Genomic DNA, 19,442 nt, shown 5'->3' with positions numbered 1-19,442 from the left:
TTCAGAGCGTGGAGACATTCGACGCTGGGACGACTCAAACCAACAGTACTCAGGGAGTTCCTGATCCTATTTATTTTTAGTTGACGCTATTTCTTTATTTTAGAATTGCATCAATTAATTCGTTGTGTGCTGGCCATTTGATAATATTGCCTTCAACCTATTTGATTGTATTTCACGAACTAAATTCCATTGATGTGTACTAGCCCTTTAATAATAATGCCTTAAACCTATTCGATTATATTTCACGAACTAAATTCCATTACTCAATTGTTTACCCCACGTGACTAGACCTAGTATTTGGACATTTGCTTTTCTATTTTATTAGCATTAGTAGTATTAGCTTGCGATCGAGCCATAAGTAACCCCAAACTTTAAATTGACAAAATAATAAAAATAAATAAATAAATAATCATAATAATAATTTCAATAACTAATTCTTCGGTTGGCATTAGTTGATTGTTGATTATTGATCTCAGTAGTGCACTTTACGTAGTCGTGTTACCGTGCATGCAATTGCGTAGTGGTCGCGTTACTACCTCTAACTCTAGTAACCTTACCATGGACCCCGTCCAAATTGAGGCCCTCACCAGACAGCTTGCACAATTACAAAATCAACTAACAGCTGTCCAAACTGAGGTAGCCGCTACTCGTGAAGAGAATAGAGCCCTAACCGCCAGGTTGAATACTCTTGACCCAATCCCATATTCGACCGAGGCTGAGAACTCTGAGGCTTCCATTAATAGGCCTCATCGTCGCCCACAAGGTGGTCGACACCACGCCCGACATGGCCGTAGGGAAGGGAGTCAGGCTCTGGAACGAGAGCGGGGGTATAACCGTCATGGTACACAATCTCCCCCTCGCCACGAGAAGCGCCTCTTTCGAAACATTAAATTGGATGCCCCTACGTTTGACGGTTGTCTAGATCCTAGTGCATTCAATCAATGGGTTAGAGATATGGATCGCTTCTTTGCATGGTATGGGGTCCCGGAAGATCGGCGGGTACAATTTGCCAGTTTGAAGTTAACTGGCACTGCTCAACTCTTTTGGGAGAGCGTTGATGACCTCCTTGAAAGGCGTTATGCTCCCTTTGTTGGGAGCTGGGATGAAATGAAGCGCCGCCTTCAAGAAAAATATTTACCCCAATCTTATAGGGGTAACCTGCTGGATCAATGGAACGCACTTACACAAGGCAATCGACCTGTGACCGAATATGTTGCTAAGTTTGATGAGTTTCAAATGAAATGTCAGGTTGTTGAGGATGAAGTCATGACTTTGAGTAGGTTTAGGCAAGGTTTAAGAGACGAATTTAGGCGCGAGCTTGTCCTTAGGGGTGTCACCACTCTCGACCACGCCTACTCTTTCGTTCGGGATTATGAATTAGTGACTAGGACACCGTATAGAAATCGTAGTGACTCTCGCACTACAACCTCATCTGCATCCACGCCATCCCCTAAGTCTATTCTAGGTCCTCCTCCCTCTAATACTACCCCTGCATCGGATAGCAAAGGTAGAGGTTCTGAGGTTTTAAGGACATCCTCCCGTTTGCAATGCTTCAACTGTAAGGGTTTCGGTCACATTGCTTCTAAGTGCCCTAGCCGAGCCCTAGTTCTGGACGAACGTGAGGATATAGTCGTCGAACCACTAGAGGATCAAGTTTATGAGCCTAAGTTAGAAGAGTTTGAAGACTTGGAGGACAGTGAGGATACCTTCTTAGGTTGTATTCAGGCTAGTCCCATTATCCCACATACACCCAGAGTCGGTGTCGTCCGTTGCACCCTCACCCAGCCCAAGGATGCCGACGATTGGCGCCGTCATGCCATCTTCCACACCTACATCAAGATTAATAACAAGGGCTGTAAAGTTATCGTGGATAGTGGCAGCTGTATTAATGCGATTTCGAAGGCTACTATATCCCGTCTAGGGTTGAAGCCAGTTCCTCACCCCCAACCTTATAGTGTCTCTTGGGTTGACACCTCCTCTATAGCTGTTAAGGAGCGTTGTTTAGTCCATATTCAGTTCCTGGAGTATAAGGACCATATATGGTGTGACGTTATTTCGATGGACGTCAGACACATCATCCTAGGACGACCTTGGCTATTTGACGTAGATGTAACCATATATGGTCGATCCAATTCCTGCTCCTTCGTGTTTAATGGAAAGAAGATTCACCTTAACCCACTACCCCCAAAGCCGGTTGGCTCACTAGAAGCGAAGAAAAGTGTGGAACAAAAGGGGTTGCATATCATTAGTCCTACAGAGTTTGAGCGTACAATTGTTGGTGACTCAATTGTGTTCGCCTTAGTAGTCATGGAGGTTTCATCTAACTCCACAAGTGAGGATACTGCAGAAGCCCAATCGATCCTTTAGGAGTTTCGAGATGTCTTTTCGAAGGACCTACCTGATCATCTACCCCCGCTAAGAGATATTCAACATGCCATAGATTTCGTCCCCAGCGCATCCCTTCCAAATTTGCCACATTATAGGATGAATCCTATCGAGCACGCTGAGCTCCAAAGGCAAGTGGATGACCTTCTCAACAAAGGATTCATTCGTGAGAGTTTAAGCCCATGTGCTGTCCCCGCCCTATTGACGCCCAAAAAGGATGGATCTTGGAGAATGTGTGTGGATAGTCGCGCTATCAATAGGATCACGGTGAAGTATCGTTTTCCCATTCCCAGGCTTGATGATATGCTGGATATGATGGTTGGCGCGACAATCTTTTCAAAGATCGATCTAAAAAGTGGGTACCATCAAATTAGAATTCGCCCAGGGGATGAGTGGAAGACCGCGTTTAAGACGAAAGATGGCCTTTATGAATGGCTGGTCATGCCTTTTGGGCTAAGTAATGCGCCGAGTACCTTCATGCGGGTAATGACACAAACTCTTCGACCGTTCATGGGTAAATTTCTCGTTGTCTACTTTGATGATATCCTCATCTATAGTAAAACTAAGGAGCAACACCGTGACCACCTCAAACAAGTTTGCTCTACCCTTCGCGAGACTAACCTGTTTGCTAATGTCAAGAAATGTTCCTTTTTCACCAATAGCGTAGTTTTTCTGGGGTTCATTGTCTCGTCGACAGGGGTGTCGGCTGACCCTACTAAGATTCATGCGATAATTGACTGGCCTGAGCCTAAGGCCATTCATGATGTCAGGAGCTTTCACGGCTTAGCTACGTTTTACCGCCGTTTTATTAAAGGGTTTAGCACTATTATGGCGCCTATCACGGAGTGCATGAAGAAAGGGGAGTTTCATTGGACACGAGGGGCGGCGAAGGCCTTTAAGTTAGTCAATGAGCGAATGACAGAAGCTTCTGTCATGCGTCTTCCCGATTTTTCCAAAGTCTTTGAGGTTGATTGTGACGCTTCTGGGGTAGGTATAGGCGGAGTCTTAAGTCAGGATCGTCACCCTGTCGCCTATTTCAGTGAAAAGTTAAATGAGGCCAAACGACGATATTCAACGTATGATAAGGAACTGTATGCGGTGGTCCAGGCTTTGCGCTATTGGCGCCACTACTTGTTGCCCCAGGAATTTGTCCTTTATTCGGACCACGAAGCCCTCCGTTACCTCAACTCTCAGAAGAGATTAAGTTCTATTCATTTGTTTTAAAACACAAGAAGCGCGTGGAGAACCAAGCAGCTGACGCGTTAAGTCGTCGTATCTCCCTTTTGTCGATCATGAGTGTCAAAGTCATTGGTTTTGAAAGGTTTAAGGAGGATTACGAGGCATGCCCAGATTTTAAGGATATCTTTCTCGATTTGCAAGGAGGACAATCACACAGCACAGATGGCTTTCGACTTGAGGAGGGTTATCTCTTTCGAGCCAATAAATTGTGCATCCCTCGAACTTCAGTGCGAGATTTTATAGTGTGGGAAGTTCACGCGGGAGGGTTAGCCGGTCACTTTGGGCGTGATAAGACCATTGAGGAGGTTGAACGCCAATTCTATTGGCCTAGTTTAAAGAGAGATGTGGCTAAAATTGTTAGTACATGTAACACTTGTCAATTGGCCAAACAGAAGAAGCAGAACACAGGCCTATACACTCCTCTCCCCGTCCCTAGTTGTCCTTGGCAAGACGTTAGTATGGATTTTGTGCTAGGACTGCCACGCACCCCAAAGAAGCATGATTCTATCTTCGTGGTTGTCGATCGTTTCTCGAAAATGGCTCACTTTATCCCCTGTAGCAAAACATCGGATGCGTCCAAGGTTGCCATGTTATTCTTTAATGAGATTGTCAAACTGTATGGACTTCCCAAGACCATCGTGTCCGATAGGGACGTTCGCTTCACTAGCCATTTTTGAAGGACTTTGTGGCATAAGATGGGTACCAAATTAAAATTTTCTACAGCCTACCACCCTCAAACTGACGGTCAGACCGAAGTTGTTAATCGGAGTCTTGGTAACTTATTACGTTGTCTGGTCCGGGAGAACCTTCGAAATTGGGATTTAATCCTTCCTGTCGCTCAAATCGCGTATAATAGCTCCATAAATCGTTCATTAGGTATGAGTCCATTTGAAGCCGTTCACGGATACAAGCCTAGGAAACCATTAGATCTCATCCCTATGTCCCCACAGGCTAGAGTGTCAGTATCAGCCGAAGCATTTGCACAACACATTCGTGATTTGCACATTGAGATCAATAAACAACTTGAAGCTAGTAATGCAAATTATAAACTACAAGCTGATTTACATAAACGACATATTGAGTTTAATGTTGGGGATTACGTTATGGTTCGCATTAGGCCAGAGCGGCGTCTACATGGACCCGCCTCCAAATTGCAAGCTCGTAGTGCTGGTCCTTTTAAAATTTTAAAACAAGTTGGTCCAAATGCATATATTGTTGACATTCCATCCCACATTGGTTACCACCATACTTTCAATGTTGAAGACCTTGTAGCTTATAAAGGCCATTTCATTCCATCAGATGATCCCCTGTTACCTCCTTTTGTGGACCTTGATCCTAATTCTTTGGCCCCCTCTAACCCACTACCACCTCTCACAGCACACACAGATAAAATTGATGCTATTTTAGATGAAGAAATTGTGTTCACTAATGATGGAGAGGTTCAGCGCTTCCTTGTTCGTTGGGTTGGTCGACCAGATTCTAATTGTGCATGGATCTCCAGGGAGACACTACAGCATTTGGATCCAGATTTGCTAGAGCTTTATCGGAGTCAGCAGGATCTTCCTTGGCCCAAATCACCTCCCGCCCACCCGAGGGGAGTTGATGAGGACACCAGGTTCAGACCGCCACTGACGCATTTCTCCACCCCGGGAGAGTTGATGAGGATATCCTTATAGTTGGACTTTTATTATTGTTTCAGTATTTTAGTTAGACTTTTATTATTGTTTCAGTTGGACTTTTATTTAAGTTTACGTATTTTAATTGGACTTAAATAATGGGCTTGGCCCTATATTTCTAGGTTTTTATTATTTAAACCTATCTTGATTTGTAATTTTTAGTTGATGAATTTGATTAATTAAAGACTTGGCTTGCAGCCGTTTCCCCTCTTCCCCGCCTCTGTATTCTTCTTTTCTTCCCTTCCCCATCTCTTCTTGTTATTTACTGATTTATTAATTTCCCTACATCAGAAGTCTCAGATGGCCGTAGATAAAATGGTTGAAGGACGTTTAAGAAAGTATTTCGAGGAAGTAGTTCTTATGGAGCAAAAGTTTGTCGTGGATGACACTTTAAATATAAAGGTATGATCTAATCAATGCCATTGCTTGTAAATTTCTTTTTTTTTTTTTTTTCGCGTATAGCTGTCAGTCTTAAGCTTCAATATATTTGTTGTATTTGACATAATGTACCGAAAATTGATATTTATCTCTATTACAAATTTTGTACCTTTCTTGGAAGTAATTTTGGGAAATGAGCCAACTGCGGCCAAGTAATGTGAGACCACCAAAGTTATAAATTGAGGGCAAAGGAGTTATCATGCCTAATGTTGTGAGAGGGCAAAAATTTGCGCTGAAAAATTAGAACAAATTCTTCTTTGTTTTTTTTTTTTTTTTTGGGCAAAGCTTGGCAGTACATGAAACGCTCAAGTTTGTACTAGGTGTAACTGTAAAAGACTTTGGCCCTTTCAATGCCAACAGAAACTAAGATGATGTTTTTCAAATTGATACAAGTAAATATTATAAATTGGACCAGTGCTATTCATCGGTACTGCTTACCCATAAGCACTGATGTTGCATTTTTGGATGGTTTTAATTCATTTGCCATCTTAATTTGGCATTACTCAATAAATTGGAACTGTATTGAAGTTTTTCCAATGAACAATACTACCTGCTGTGGTTTGTCTTGTTACCACTTGTCATGTTGGATCCAACTGCTTATATGAAGTTGTGCCATGCAGTTAGTTTTTAGAGTGCCCAGTTCTAATTGACTTTTTTTTCTTGTTCTTGCAGACGCTATTAAAGAATGTATCCAAAGAAGTGGGGTCAGCGGTGAAGATTGGAAACTATCTAAGAATGGAAGTTGGGGAAGGACTTAGAAGGTAAATGTTTCATAATGTTCATTACTTCATAACGATTCTTCTTGCTGCTTTTTACCTGCATGGACTTTTTGTAATTCAGTTCAATGTTTTCATATTTCCCTATGTCATGTGCTCTTAATATGTTGATTATATAATATTGCTTGGGTGCAAGAAACATTGTGCTGTATGGTATTTGTGTAAATTGACTTGTTAATGTTATATAATGTTCTGACAGTTCCAGTAAATCGTATCGCCCTGCAAATTGAAATCCTCCTTCACTCTCTTCTCTCATTCACAATTACTATAATTTAGTAGCATGATATTGTTGGAGATTGGAACTTCATATTCCATTCCCTATAAGAAATGTTTTATAGTGTATACTATATATAAATTGTATAGCAAGAACGAGATGTTTGACCTATAATAGGGTTTGTTGTTGCTTGAACTTTTTTGGGTTGTATAAGCATGATTCAATTCATGATATCATCAAAATTCTCAAAGGCGATCCTAGCTATATCTATTTATGCTATGACATAGCCCTTGTTGGAGGAAAAAATTGTTTTGGAATAGTATTTTTTGGAGAATCTGTGATTAAAATATAAGAAATAAAATTTCGATTTGCGTGTAAAATTATCTTATTATAGAATGTGTGGTTGAAAATGAGTTTTTGGAAAAATGGGGCTCAAAAAAGGGCTAGATAACTCACATGAGAAAAGGGGCCAAAAAAGGTGGTTTAAAGTGGGGCCCTTGATGATTTTAGATAAAATATCATTAACTCTTTGGAATAGTTAATTACACTTGTTCTCAGTTCGTTGCTTTTCTTTAATCTGCCTTTCCTCCTTGTAATCAATGCTTTTGGAGTTAATTTTGTTACCTTATTTCTATATTTATTATCTGTAATCTTGCAGGCTTGAAGCTTCCAGTAAAACTGAACCTATGGCTGAGGCTACTTAAAACTAGGTAATATATCCCATAATAAGATCTGGATGTTATTGTAGCACATGGAGACAATTTTTAGCCAGATAACTTTTTCTTGGGTGCACGAGTAGGCCTGGGCGTGGTTTGGTTTGGGTTGGTTTTGACCTAAACCCAAAACCAAACCAAAGTAGTCGGTTTGAGTGAAATTAAAACCAAAACCAACCCACTCTAATTCTTAAACCGAACCAACCCAAACCACTTCGGTTCGGTTTGGTTTCTCGGTTTGAACTTTTAAATAACATTGTATTGTAACTTATAAAGAACAAGCAAACATTGATGTTACTCTTACACATTGTTCTCTCTCTTTTCTTTTTCTTTTTTTTCCTCATTTTTTTCTTTCTTTTTCCTTTCTTTTTTTCCTTGTTCCCCCATTTTTGAGTTTGATTTACAAATGTGAGTGTTTCTTTTGCTTGACGCATGATCTTTGGATACTTTCTGTAATGAATTAACAATTGCCAAACTTAATGACTAGTTTCACTTGTTTATGTCTGTGGGCGAGTGCTAATTGATTATCTGGATCATGTAGTTTCACATTATAGTTTGTCTCCTTCAAAAGTATTTGTTTCATATCCTAGAATATCTTTCCTAGCATTTGTTTGGTCAAGAAGCAACATTTGATTCCATTTATAATGTCCTTTTAGTTTGTGATTTTTGTCATATGTTTTTAATTGAAGAGATCACTTTCTTCCAACTTGTGGAGGAAGCAAATTTTCCTTCAAGTTTGTTTTGTTAATCTACAATGGGGGATGAGGAAAACAATTTTCAACCTTCAAAAAAGAGGGCTGCCGGAGTGCAACTATCTTGAGATAATCCTGATCTTGATGATGATGAAACCTTTGAATCAGAAACAAAAAGTTTCAAAAAAGCTAGTGACGAGGTTCTGGAAAGTAGAAGAATAGCGAAAGTTCGTCGTCATCAAGCATCAACTTCCGGTGCCCTATCTTTTGACTTTTCTTCCTGAAAAGGAAAACGAAAGCAAGAGAAAATATATTACTTGAGAGTCTGATTATGAGTTAGTTTCCATGAAATAATTATAAGTCCTATATCCATTTTGTTGCATGATTCTTAATCATCATGCTGCATGATTCTGGAGATATGAATGATTAAATCGTAAATATAGTCTACAGTTGCTAATAAAACCTTAGTTTTACTACTATTGAAATTGATAGTTAATGTGGAATTTTATTGGATTTGGATTGGATTGGTTATCATATTTATTTTGATTCCTACAGTCATAGTCTGTCTGTGAGTTACCCTTCTTCTTCTTCTTCTTTTTTCAAAAAAGAAAAAAGATGGTTTAAATTTGTAGCGGGTTAAGCGGTTTACTATCGGTTTTGGTATTCAAACCATGAACCAAACCAAACCAACATGGTTTTTGTCTACAAAAAACCAAACCAAACCATTTGACTACTCTAAATCGAACCAAACCAAACCGAATCGGTTCGATTTGGCGGTTTAGGTGGTTTGACGGTTTTTTTGCTCAGGCCTATGCACGAGCAAGTACTGGCACTTATAATTGATGTCCTGATATGGTGGATGTTCAGGGGCTTCAGAGCCAAATTTTGTTTTACTATAGGACTAAAACACAAATAATAATGCTAGTCATCTACTTATTTATTTTGGTGTGACATTCCAATATAATTGACATTGCCAAGATTGTTCCTTGAAATTTTGATACGAACTTGCTTATATGATTGGCAGTAACTCTCATTTTCATGACTACCACATGCATTGGATTTAATGATTTGGGAGAATTGGGGCTTAAGGAATCTGGAAGGGACTGGAACTAACAATCCTTTTGCACTTCGTACGTCAAAGCATGATGCCAGTTTGTTTCACTGTATTATTAATTTATTTTCACAAAAATATGCACTTGGAAGTTTTGCATAGCAAGTGATTCTGTGTTGGGGGTCAGGACGGTTTTTCTCAGCCATTGATGACCTGTTCAAAGCAGTGATGACAGAGTTCAAAATGCACAAAGCTTTTTACTGAACTAGGTGGTATCTGGGCACAGAGAAGGTATTCCAGCTGGGGCAATGACAAAGTTCAGAAAGTCCTGAAGATACCTTCTGTTATAATTTAAGACGGAATGTTGAAGATTCCACACACGAGGTTATCTTAGCCGGTGGTTTTCTATTAATTTAATGGAATTTGAGGCCTGTTAAAACATTGTGTTGCACAGGATCAGCCAAATGGTCCCAGTAGATTCCGAAGTGCACTGGACTCAGAGACCAGACCTTGTAGAAAGTAACCCAAGATTTCCAACATGGCTGATCTTTCATTCTTCACCTCCAACTTCAAAACCTTCATGGATTCTTGTCTTTCTTGAACTCTAGAGTGTTGAGCCGGGTATGCTGGGTCACTCATGGCTCCCAAGACTTTCTCTAAACTGAAGAAGTATTGCTTCTGGTAGACCCTGCCTTGTCATAACCCTGATTTCTCCTATGCTCAGCAAATCCCATAAGAATGCCATTTCGAGAATATTAAAATAAAAATTTAAATAAAAGTTGATGAAAAGTATGAAAGAAAAGTTCTAGGATATGTAGTTAAAATTTTAGGTTTTAATGTTTATTGTATTCTTACAAACACGTGATAAATGGCATCACTGTATTCTGTAAAATGAAGTGATCAATGAAATGTATCTAACCAGAATTTAAGTGGAGAAGCCCAAGATCTATTATAAAGGAATGATTTCGTGTCAAAATTTCCATATTACTGCAAAAATTGATGTGGTTAGATACTTAACTTTGGCGCCTTAGTTCATTGTAAAACGAGAAGTTTCTTATGGCCCGCCAATCAAAACAATCAAATATAAATTACAAACTTAAATATCGTTTGATTGAACAAAATTATTGGGCTAAAATTTATAAACCTTTTCTTTGCTAATATTTGTACCAAAAAGCATTCTTCAAACCGAAAAGAAGCAATAAAATTTCCAAAATTTCCTCCCCAGTCCTCGAGTTTCTTTATGCCTTCTGCATTGGTTAAAACGATATGTTATAAATGCAAGGTAGAGCTCTATATTGAGCACTTGTTTGAGCCCCATTTTTTGGGATAGAATGAATTTTTGAATAGTGTATTGATGAGAAATGTGTGGTTAAAAAATAAGGAAAAATTTTGGATGTACGTGTAATATTACTTTATTGAAGAATATGTGATTGAAATGATGTTAAAATATTGTTGAAAAATGTAAGAATGGGGCTCAAACAAGGCCTGAATATGGAAACTTTAGTTAATATAATATTTAGTTTGGCCATAAATGTTTAACTTAAGGTCAAATTTGGCTAATATTAAACCATTCAAAATAACTTTGAAGAATTCATTATCCGAGCGAAGGTGACCTCCTCTAACTTGCCAATTATTGTATTCTTACAAACACCCATTTCAATAGTCACAATAGTTCATGACAATCGCTATTCATTCCACCCCACCACCATTGTCACCACCCAAACATTGTTGTCACCTCATTACCAATACCGCCTCCAACACCATTACCACCACAACCACAGCCATCGTGCAATTATATGCACAGTACCATCACCACATATATATGTACCAAACATCATTGCCACCTCACTAACACCACCATGAAAATTTGTGTACACACGTAAATTTTTGAAATTGGTATTTAAGGTTTTAGAGTAATTTGCTCAATATTAATATACTTTGATCAAGTTGGGTTTTATGACGTGGAAATTACATTGCAGCCAGTTTTTAAAGATTAGAATTCTAAAATCAGATTTAAGGTCTAATTATTTATTAATCAGGCAATAATTTAATTATTAATAATAATTTAAACTTAAGTTAATCCCATACCCACCCACTTCCCAATCAACTCTTATGGTGCGTTTGATTACCAATATTTTTTCATGGAAAATGTGTTTTTTTTAAACTCAAATTTTTACTTCTGTGTTGTTTGATTGTCATTTCTTTCATGAAAAATATTTTTTCACTTTTAGTCACGTGATCATATTTTTCTTAAAATCAAGAAAAATATTTTCTTTAGGAGGAGTATGATTTCATTTTTCAGGTAACTCTCTCTCTCTCTCCATCCTCTCTCATCTATCAATCAATAAAAAATGAATAAATATAATATTTTCTAGGTTGAACGTTAAAATAATCAAATAAATTTAATTGACAATTTTTATACAAATAAATTTTAAACAATTAAATTATTTAAAATTTATTTTCTTTCCATACAAATTTCATGTTTGCAATCGAATGCACCCTAAGCATTATTTCATCCCCAAACCTATCTTGTTCCTCTTTTCTCTCTATCTACCCACTCAACTCTCCATAGCGCGAAGCAAATGCCTTAAAATTGGAAAGTATGCAACATCGACGCTTCAACTCTTCCCTCTCTACATGAAGCTCAATTCGTCGTTGCATGCGACGTGAAGAACACCACTTGGTGGGACTGTGGGAGAGATAACTGTTGCCAGCTTGCCTTCGACCCAGTAGGAAGGACTAGGTTATTTAGAGAAGGTATAATTACTATAGATTTAGAAACTGATGGTACTCACATTGGGTATTTGATTCTTCATTCTGTGACATTTTTGTTGCATCGATTGTGTATAAGAGTTGAAGATATTCCGGGTGAGATTTATCTACTTTTTTGGTGTTATGATAATTTTTCTTTTTTGATACTTCCTTTTTCCTTGTGAATGGGGTTTCAGTTCACATATTTGAAGCTTTCTGATATTTGTTTCTTTTTATTTATTCGTTTATTTCCATCTCTACGATGAATATTTGAATGTTTGCTTTCTGCTGTTAAACGGTTCTTACCCACTTATATTTCTCTTTAGATCCTATTATTATTTTATCAATAATAATGCAGAAAATTGTAAAATATGGAACTAACGTGACAAATTGTGAAAAGCTTTGTAATTTGGGAACGACAACGTAAATTTTTACAATTTAAGTTTCACCCTCGAGAAGAAGCAATTTGTGTCTTTGAAGCTATTCAACATAAACCCTGAATCCAACTGCATCTATTTGATTTCTAATCCTTCTATTTCAGATTGAGTTAATTATCTTGTACGTTGGTCAAATGCAAAGATCAAGGTAGTTTTTTTAATCCAGAATCTCGAATTGGCAGTTGTCTTGGTTTTGTTACTTTTGATTGATACATATTATTTGGAAACAGGGGAGTAGAAATGCCTCAAAAGCAATCTACCCGAGGTCCACCTCATCCGAGGACTTTGAGCTCGAATTCTGACACATTATACAATCGATCAAGAGCTGACCGGAGCCGAAAGCTAGCAGATGGTCAGTCCCCGCGAGGGACTCTGTCTGATCCTGCAAATCGAAAGAAACTAAGAACATGTATTGCTGATTTAGAATGTTACCTTGGCCAAGCGCATGAGGAGTTCAAAACTCTCAAGGACCAATTATCTTTAAAAGGGGCTTCTAAGAAAGTGGAGAAGAGATCAAAGAAACAACAAATGGTTCTTGAGTCGTTGGAAACTCGAGAAAACGACTCTATTTCAGTTCAAACTGAAGAATCCAATGACAAGTACAATACCAGTGCTTGTGAAACATCTGATGAAAACCAACAGGGAACTGATGTTTTTGAAGTTCCAGCCGAGAAAGTAACTATGAAATCGACAAGTAAATCGTGCCCCTAGATGATCGAGATGAAATTGAACCAAAATTTGTTGTTTTATCAACTGAATCACCAAACATGTCGGAGCCAGAAGAGTCATCATTACATGAGTTGACTCTGAAGGATGATGAAGTGAATTTGCTAAAGGCGAAGTTGGAGGACAAAGAAAATGACCTGGAAGTATTTCGCTTAGAAAATGTGGGCTTAAAGAATCAGCTAAATGAAAAGTTGTAGGAGTTATCATCAGTTGGATCCAATAGAGATGAAGTAACTTCAAGTTTGAATCAAGTTGAACAAGAACTGGAAAGGAGCAAAAGCAGTCTGTCCAGTTAAATGAGAAATTAGAAGTTGCTGAAAATGCAAAGGAGGAATTAGAAACTGAAATGCAGAAGCTTCAGGTAATAACAGAGCAATGGCGAAAGGCAGCTGATACTGCAGCATCGGTTCTAGCTGGTGATGTGGGGATGAATGGCAGAAGAATTTCTAAGCGGTGTGGATCCATGGATACACACACTGGCATTGTCTCCAAACCGGTAGATTTGGATTCACAAGTATTAATTGATGATCCAGACGATGTTATTGGTGGTGGAAAGGGGAAAGGTTCTGGGTTGAGAATTGGGGACCTGTGGAAAAAGAAGGGCCAGAAGTAGAATTTGTATTTGTCACTGCAATCTTGAAATTAAGGGCTCAAAACATTCATAATTGTTATGCTTTCTTATGTAATTTGCAGTCTTTATACTTGCACGAGGTGTGGACTTTGATCATGTGGTTATTAATATGTTCAAAGTGTTACTTCCACATTCAGTTAAAAGTTATAAAAGTAGTTCCAAAGATGAAACCATCTATTAGTTAAAAACAAGAGAAATAGCCAACACAATTCATTCTTCAAGCATCCAATTGTAGAAGGATAGATTAACAACCTTCATCATCTTCTTGAAATTACATGCATAATTATTCACAAATTGGCAAGGTAATAAATCTACGTGATCTGCTGCCAAAATGGGGCTTGGTCAAATAGGATTCTGTTGCAGTGACGTTTAATAGAGAGAAATTCCAGGCAGTTCATCAGGTTTAATTGCAAAATCTGTGTAGTTTGCAAGTCTTTGACACAGAGCTAGAGGAAAAGCTTTACGCAAGCCTTCATCAAACCATTTCTGAACATAGAATAAGTTCTCTAGGTTCAGAATAGCCACTTCCGATTGAGCAAATGCATCTTGGTCAACACTACCAACATTTTTTTTCTGGAGTGGAAACATCTATCGAAATAAACAACAAAACATTGGTCAGCTTCTAGAAAAAAGTGAAGCCGCTGCTTAGTCCAGGAAACATCAAAAGAAGACTGATATCAACTTGTGATTCTTCTGCTATCAATCATCTTCATCACTTCCATATTGTTGGCATAATGATTGCAATCCACTGCTTGCAACAGCGGTGGGTCTTGCCTCTTGATTCTTTGGCTTCTCCTTTGCTGGCTTGGAACTATTGGAATCAGGATGTGGTTTCTTAAGAATAGAAACAGTGACCGTTGAAGCTCTTGAAAATGAACTTACCACTATCAGAAGCCCCACAACTTTGTGTATTACCTGCAATAACCACAATGGTTATTTGTTCAGTATTTTAGAAAACACAACATTATTTAATATTATCTAGCCATCTCAAAGAGGGCAATCTTTGCAAGTACCAAAGAGAAAAATTAGTGATAAGTGACATGGCAAAACGAGTAACCAGGCATATTACATCAATCCAATCCAATCCAATCCAACTTTCAACAATCAATAGTTGCTAAAGAGAGAGGTGTGCTTTGTGAAAGAGAGTAAATTCACACAATTTATGCATCATTTATGATATGGGAAACAAATTGCCAGATGCATCCAGCATTCAATGAACTAGCAATGCAACCCTTGTTTGGATCATTAAAATGTAATTCTGGAAAAATGTATTTTGGAATAGAGATTTTTTTTAGAATGTGGTTAAAAAATAAGGAAAAATTTCGATTTACGTGTAATGCTATTTTATGGGAGAATGTGTGGTTGTAAATAAATTTTGGAAAAAAATGAGTTTGTGAGAAAATGGGGACCAAACATAGGCATGTTATATACAAATGCCAGGATATTCAAGTCTTTATCAAAACTGGAAACCTTGAATTCGGAAGAAATTTGTTAACAGTAATACTTCCAGGGAAAGTGGTACATTTGTTTTTATCGTTTTTAAATAGATAGAGAAGTGGCCAGGTGATTAAGAGTACAACATGGAAAAGAGGAGATCAACAAAAAATTATATCTTAAAATGGAACTTGAGGTCAAGTTACTAACCTTTACTGTCAGAGCTGTCAAGAATAGTACCATTCGTCAAAGAATCTGTTAGATTACAAGGTTCTTCGAATACCTTTCTCCTCTGCATAAAAAGTAAATGCCTTGAGTATTCAAACTAAATATACTAGCAGGCTTACATAAATGCATCTCAGAGAATGCCAACAAATCTAGCAAATTTATAAAGTGATAAAAAGAATTGGCATAACTAGTAGATTCCGGATCTAATGATCATGCTTCAGAAATCCAATTCTTCAAGGACTCATCCTAACTAAATCAGAGGGTATAAAATTAGTTAATTTTTTTATTTTACTAATTGTAAAATTAAATTGTGTGTGGCATGCAAACCCCATGCCTCGTAAAGAGAATCAGATCAATGAAATGGTTCTCAACCCCTATAGCTATACAATAACCATCAGCACCCTTATCTCCTTTAAAAAATGAAATGGACTTAACTTCAAGTATTCTTTACCCTAACTTATCTTCCATCACACCTTCGTCAATCAAAAAGATAGAACAAATGAATAGGGGTACATCAAGTGAATGAAACTGGCTATTGCAAGTGATAAATTTTTAGATCTTTAGTATCAGTATCTTTTTACTAGAAAACTTGTACATTCAGAAGTTTTTGGAACACTTCCTGGAAGCAATCACTGAGTGTAGGTACTTGTTACCCTTTCTAGTCAACAAGAAAATTGGATACACAGGTTTGATCCACTGATAATATTCAATAAAGTTGTTTTGTTGAGAAAAAATAGATAAAACAGCATCTACATAAAAAGTGTATAGGATAAACAGGTTCGCCGCAATGGCCAATGTTATGTACTTGATGGAAATAGATAAAAAGTTGCGACGGAAAATTTATATATCATTACTCCTTTCTGCTAGATGTTCAAACAAAAAATTACAACCAACATTGATCTTTTGAAATAGAAAAAAAAAAGAAGAAGATATTTACACATTTAGAGTCCATTTTGTTTCACAACACCGTGAAGGAAATAAATAAGTTGAGGGCATGGAAAACCAGAAAACAAAGGTTAGTTGCAACTTGTCATTATACTTATTCCTCCCTCCGAAAGTTTAGAATAAGCGGGTGACCTAGGAATGTGTTTTCCTCAGCATTTTTTACTGAAAAATACTTATAATACCTCAATTTTTATAATTAGATTTTCCTCCACCCACTTTAATTTGAATGAAAAGAGAGAGAATTTAAATAGGGCGAAACTCAACGAGGTGGCAAAGAAAAGAACTCGACCTTTGAATGATCAGCAGACGTTCCTTCTTTGTCAAATGGAAACATGGGAAAATCTTCATCATCATCGATATCCTCATCATCAATCCTTCTAATAACAGCAGGCTCTCGTGGTCCCTTAGTAAATAATTAAACCAAGCAATGCCCAATGTGAACAAATACACAAAGAAACAAGGTAATAACAATAAATATAAACCATAATGATAAGAATTTGACAACAGATGTTCACCTTGAACACAGCCTTCATAAGAGCTTCATCCTCTTCTTCCAACTTCCTTTTCTATCAAAATAAAAGTCCAAATTATACTAAGATTCAAGGTAGGAAGTAGTTTGAACAAGCATGCAGAAAGATTGAAAGTAAAACTTATTAATCCAGGATAAATTGATAAATAAGACTACTACTAACATTGTTACGGACCAACTCCTGCATAATTTTGAAATTTTGATTAAAAAATAAAATAAAATTGTTTCAAAAATTAGGATTATCAACTTCCCTTTTCTCTGTTATGATCCGAATAGTGGTTACTTTGTTATTGTTGTTAGATCCTAACAAGTATTAAGAAAAAGCTCCAAAATCACTTTATTATTGCTAGCTTTACATAGTTAACTGACTAAATGTTACTATAAATTAAGGAATCAGCATTCAAAAAGAAGTCTTATGAACAGACCAGCCAATTTTTGTATTTTTTACTATTTCTTTGAGTGCAGCCATATAACCACCACACTACTAGCATCCATCAATGCAATATAGTTAGAAAATTAGAATTATGACATAAACATTCAAAAATCATACTTCAGACAACTGATAAGTGATTATGAAGCATCTCCCGGCTCACAAAAACACAAAGCTTGTGTGTGTGTGTGTGTGAGATAGAGAGAGAGAGAGAGAGAGAGAGAGAGAGAGAGAGCACATCTTCTATGCTAAACTAGCATCAGCATCTCACCTTTGTCTCATTTGAGTGTTGCATCTACAATCACAATTGCATGTCTTGACTGAAAAAAGAAAGGAAAATAACATGAGCCATATCAAGCATTAAAAAGACCCCAAAAATAATATCAAGAAGTGATTAGAAAACAATCATACAGCACATCACTTGATCAAATGATCACCTTCATAGACTTCATTTCATCCAAAGCAGCTAGGATATCCATTTCTCTCTTGGAGTCCAAAGTTCTATTCTCTAATGATTTCATGGCATCTCCCATCTCTTCAGAATTCCTTTTCTTTTTCTCTTCATCTATTACCTATCAAGAATGAAATAACAGTTAGTGAAACCTCAAACAAAAATGTGCAAAAATAAAAAAAAAGGCTTTACATAAATATGAAGGGTACTCAGATAACAAGTAAAATAATTACTAACCTCATCCTCTGCACGCCAAGGTTCGAAATTCTAGTTGCACCGGACTCAATGGTATAATCAAAATTCTGTAGATCTGTCTTGACTGTTATTTCAGCCGAGCATTTAGTACATTTGAAATAGAACCTGAAAATTTGGATTGCGAGATAGGTTTGCAAATAAATGTAACATGCACAATTTAGTTAAATAATGAAACCATGAGCAGAAATCAATAAAAATTATACTTATTGAAAGAGAGATCCAAGAATTAACATAACCAAGTACTTGTTCGTGTTTCACTATAAATTGTTGAAATTATGAGTCCTAAGAATGTTTATTTAAAAGTAAAGTTCGAATTTGACCTTTAAATTATAAGAAGTTTATAATGAAAGGCAAAAAAGCGCCAAAACTAACTTAATTTGTAGCCATAGTACGGTGATTATTGTTGACCATCATAAAGATTCCAATCTTCTTCAACTGTTTTACAATTTATCTAAACAAAATGAGACTCGCTAGCTTTAACCAATATTAAAAGAAAACCAATCCAGTTCAGTAGGAAAATATCTATTAAATAAAACCCAAACTTCCAGAATCCTTAGGGACTTCAAAATACAAAGACCAAATTTTAAAACCATAAAATTGGAAGATTGCAGACACCCTAGACGAATACTGAGCAATACCCATAACTAAAAATAAAATCAAAGAACATCTTATTAGTCAAAACATTCAATTAAAACAACATAGAAATAGTATATGTATTGTTGCATGTACTTCTCTGATGACATCTTCCTTGCGGGAATTAAATTTGTACCCTTATAAATATAATTCCCACAAGTGCCACAGCGGATGCTCATGGGAAGCATCATGCGAACCTTGATCTGTTGGTTCTTCTGTTGCCGCCGACATGGAATCTTAGCCGGATCGAAGTCCAGCGGGTAGTATTTGTCCAATACTTTTCTCTCTCCCATCTCCGCTTCTAGTTAGCAGAAATTCAGATTGGACCCTCAGGAGCAATATCGAATCCAAGCAACTTCAGCCTACAAAATATTTATCCTCCAAAAAGGTAACAAATACAATAGTTTCTTAAAACTTATTTTCCCCACCAAAAATAAATTGGCTTTTCAATGTAATGCAATATAAATACAAAACAGCAAAAATATAATTTTCTACAGAAATTAAGGCAAGGGTTCTAATGTAACGTACAAAAAATATGAAACAACCAAAAAGATTATGTTTCTACAGCAATTAGAGAAAGGGTTCTGATGTAATGCAAATTGATTAATAAACAGCAAAAAAGAAACTGTTTTTGTACAAATTAAATTTAGGGCGTTAACGTTCAGCAAAATTACCTTAAGAACTCGTAGACTTAGGATTAATTGCATTCAAAGAAAGCAATCTGGCATGAATACTATTGAGGCTTTAAGAAAAAATGTGGATCTCTGGCTTACTTAGAATGGCGCAAGAAAACAATTACGAATAAAGG

The 19,442-nt window shown here is 37.0% G+C and overlaps 3 protein-coding genes and 2 pseudogenes across 4 annotated transcripts in view; 3 read left to right on the top strand and 2 right to left on the bottom strand.

Moving 5' to 3' along the window:
• Positions 1–7,518, top strand: part of LOC111396342 (elongation factor Ts, mitochondrial-like) — an 11,068-nt gene extending 3,550 nt beyond the window's left edge. The window contains exons 7-9 of the mRNA XM_023022753.1: positions 5,595–5,702; positions 6,411–6,499; positions 7,387–7,518. Coding sequence (XP_022878521.1) covers positions 5,595–5,702; positions 6,411–6,499; positions 7,387–7,432 — 243 coding nt within the window. The 3' untranslated portion in view covers positions 7,433–7,518. The remainder of the gene's footprint in view (positions 1–5,594; positions 5,703–6,410; positions 6,500–7,386) is intronic.
• A 1,553-nt stretch (positions 7,519–9,071) lies between these two features.
• LOC111395355 lies at positions 9,072–10,969 on the bottom strand (annotated as a pseudogene).
• Positions 10,970–11,707: 738 nt separating this feature from the next.
• LOC111396343 (interactor of constitutive active ROPs 1-like) lies at positions 11,708–13,837 on the top strand. Of its 2 annotated transcripts, XM_023022754.1 has the most exons (3): positions 11,708–11,941; positions 12,477–12,520; positions 12,603–13,837. In XM_023022754.1, the coding sequence occupies exons 2-3, from the start codon at positions 12,507–12,509 to the stop codon at positions 13,081–13,083; spliced, it is 495 nt and encodes a 164-aa protein (XP_022878522.1). In that variant the 5' UTR covers positions 11,708–11,941; positions 12,477–12,506; the 3' UTR covers positions 13,084–13,837. The 2 variants fall into 2 exon arrangements, with proteins under 2 accessions (XP_022878522.1, XP_022878523.1); XM_023022755.1 differs by lacking the exon at positions 12,477–12,520.
• On the top strand, positions 13,140–13,910 carry LOC111395354 (interactor of constitutive active ROPs 4-like). Its single transcript, XM_023021330.1, has 3 exons — positions 13,140–13,291; positions 13,360–13,700; positions 13,792–13,910. Exons 1-3 carry the CDS (start codon positions 13,140–13,142, stop codon positions 13,908–13,910), a joined length of 612 nt encoding a protein of 203 aa, XP_022877098.1.
• Positions 13,911–14,428: 518 nt separating this feature from the next.
• Positions 14,429–18,927, bottom strand: LOC111395353 (annotated as a pseudogene).
• Between the last annotated feature and the right edge of the window lie 515 nt (positions 18,928–19,442).

The sequence above is a fragment of the Olea europaea genome, chromosome 6, assembly GCF_002742605.1.
Source record: "Olea europaea var. sylvestris chromosome 6, O_europaea_v1, whole genome shotgun sequence".
NCBI classification, from domain to species: Eukaryota; Viridiplantae; Streptophyta; class Magnoliopsida; order Lamiales; family Oleaceae; genus Olea; species Olea europaea.
This window is presented reverse-complemented; position numbering and strand designations above follow the sequence as displayed.

Coding starts and splice junctions, on each gene's coding strand:
- LOC111395354 (XM_023021330.1), top strand. CDS start 13,140: ATGTCGGAGCCAGAAGAGTCATCATTACATGAGTTGACTCTGAAGGAT. Junction 13,292..13,359: donor AATCAGCTAAATGAAAAGTT/GTAGGAGTTATC, acceptor AAGTTGAACAAG/AACTGGAAAGGAGCAAAAGC. Junction 13,701..13,791: donor GGACCTGTGGAAAAAGAAGG/GCCAGAAGTAGA, acceptor TGTAATTTGCAG/TCTTTATACTTGCACGAGGT.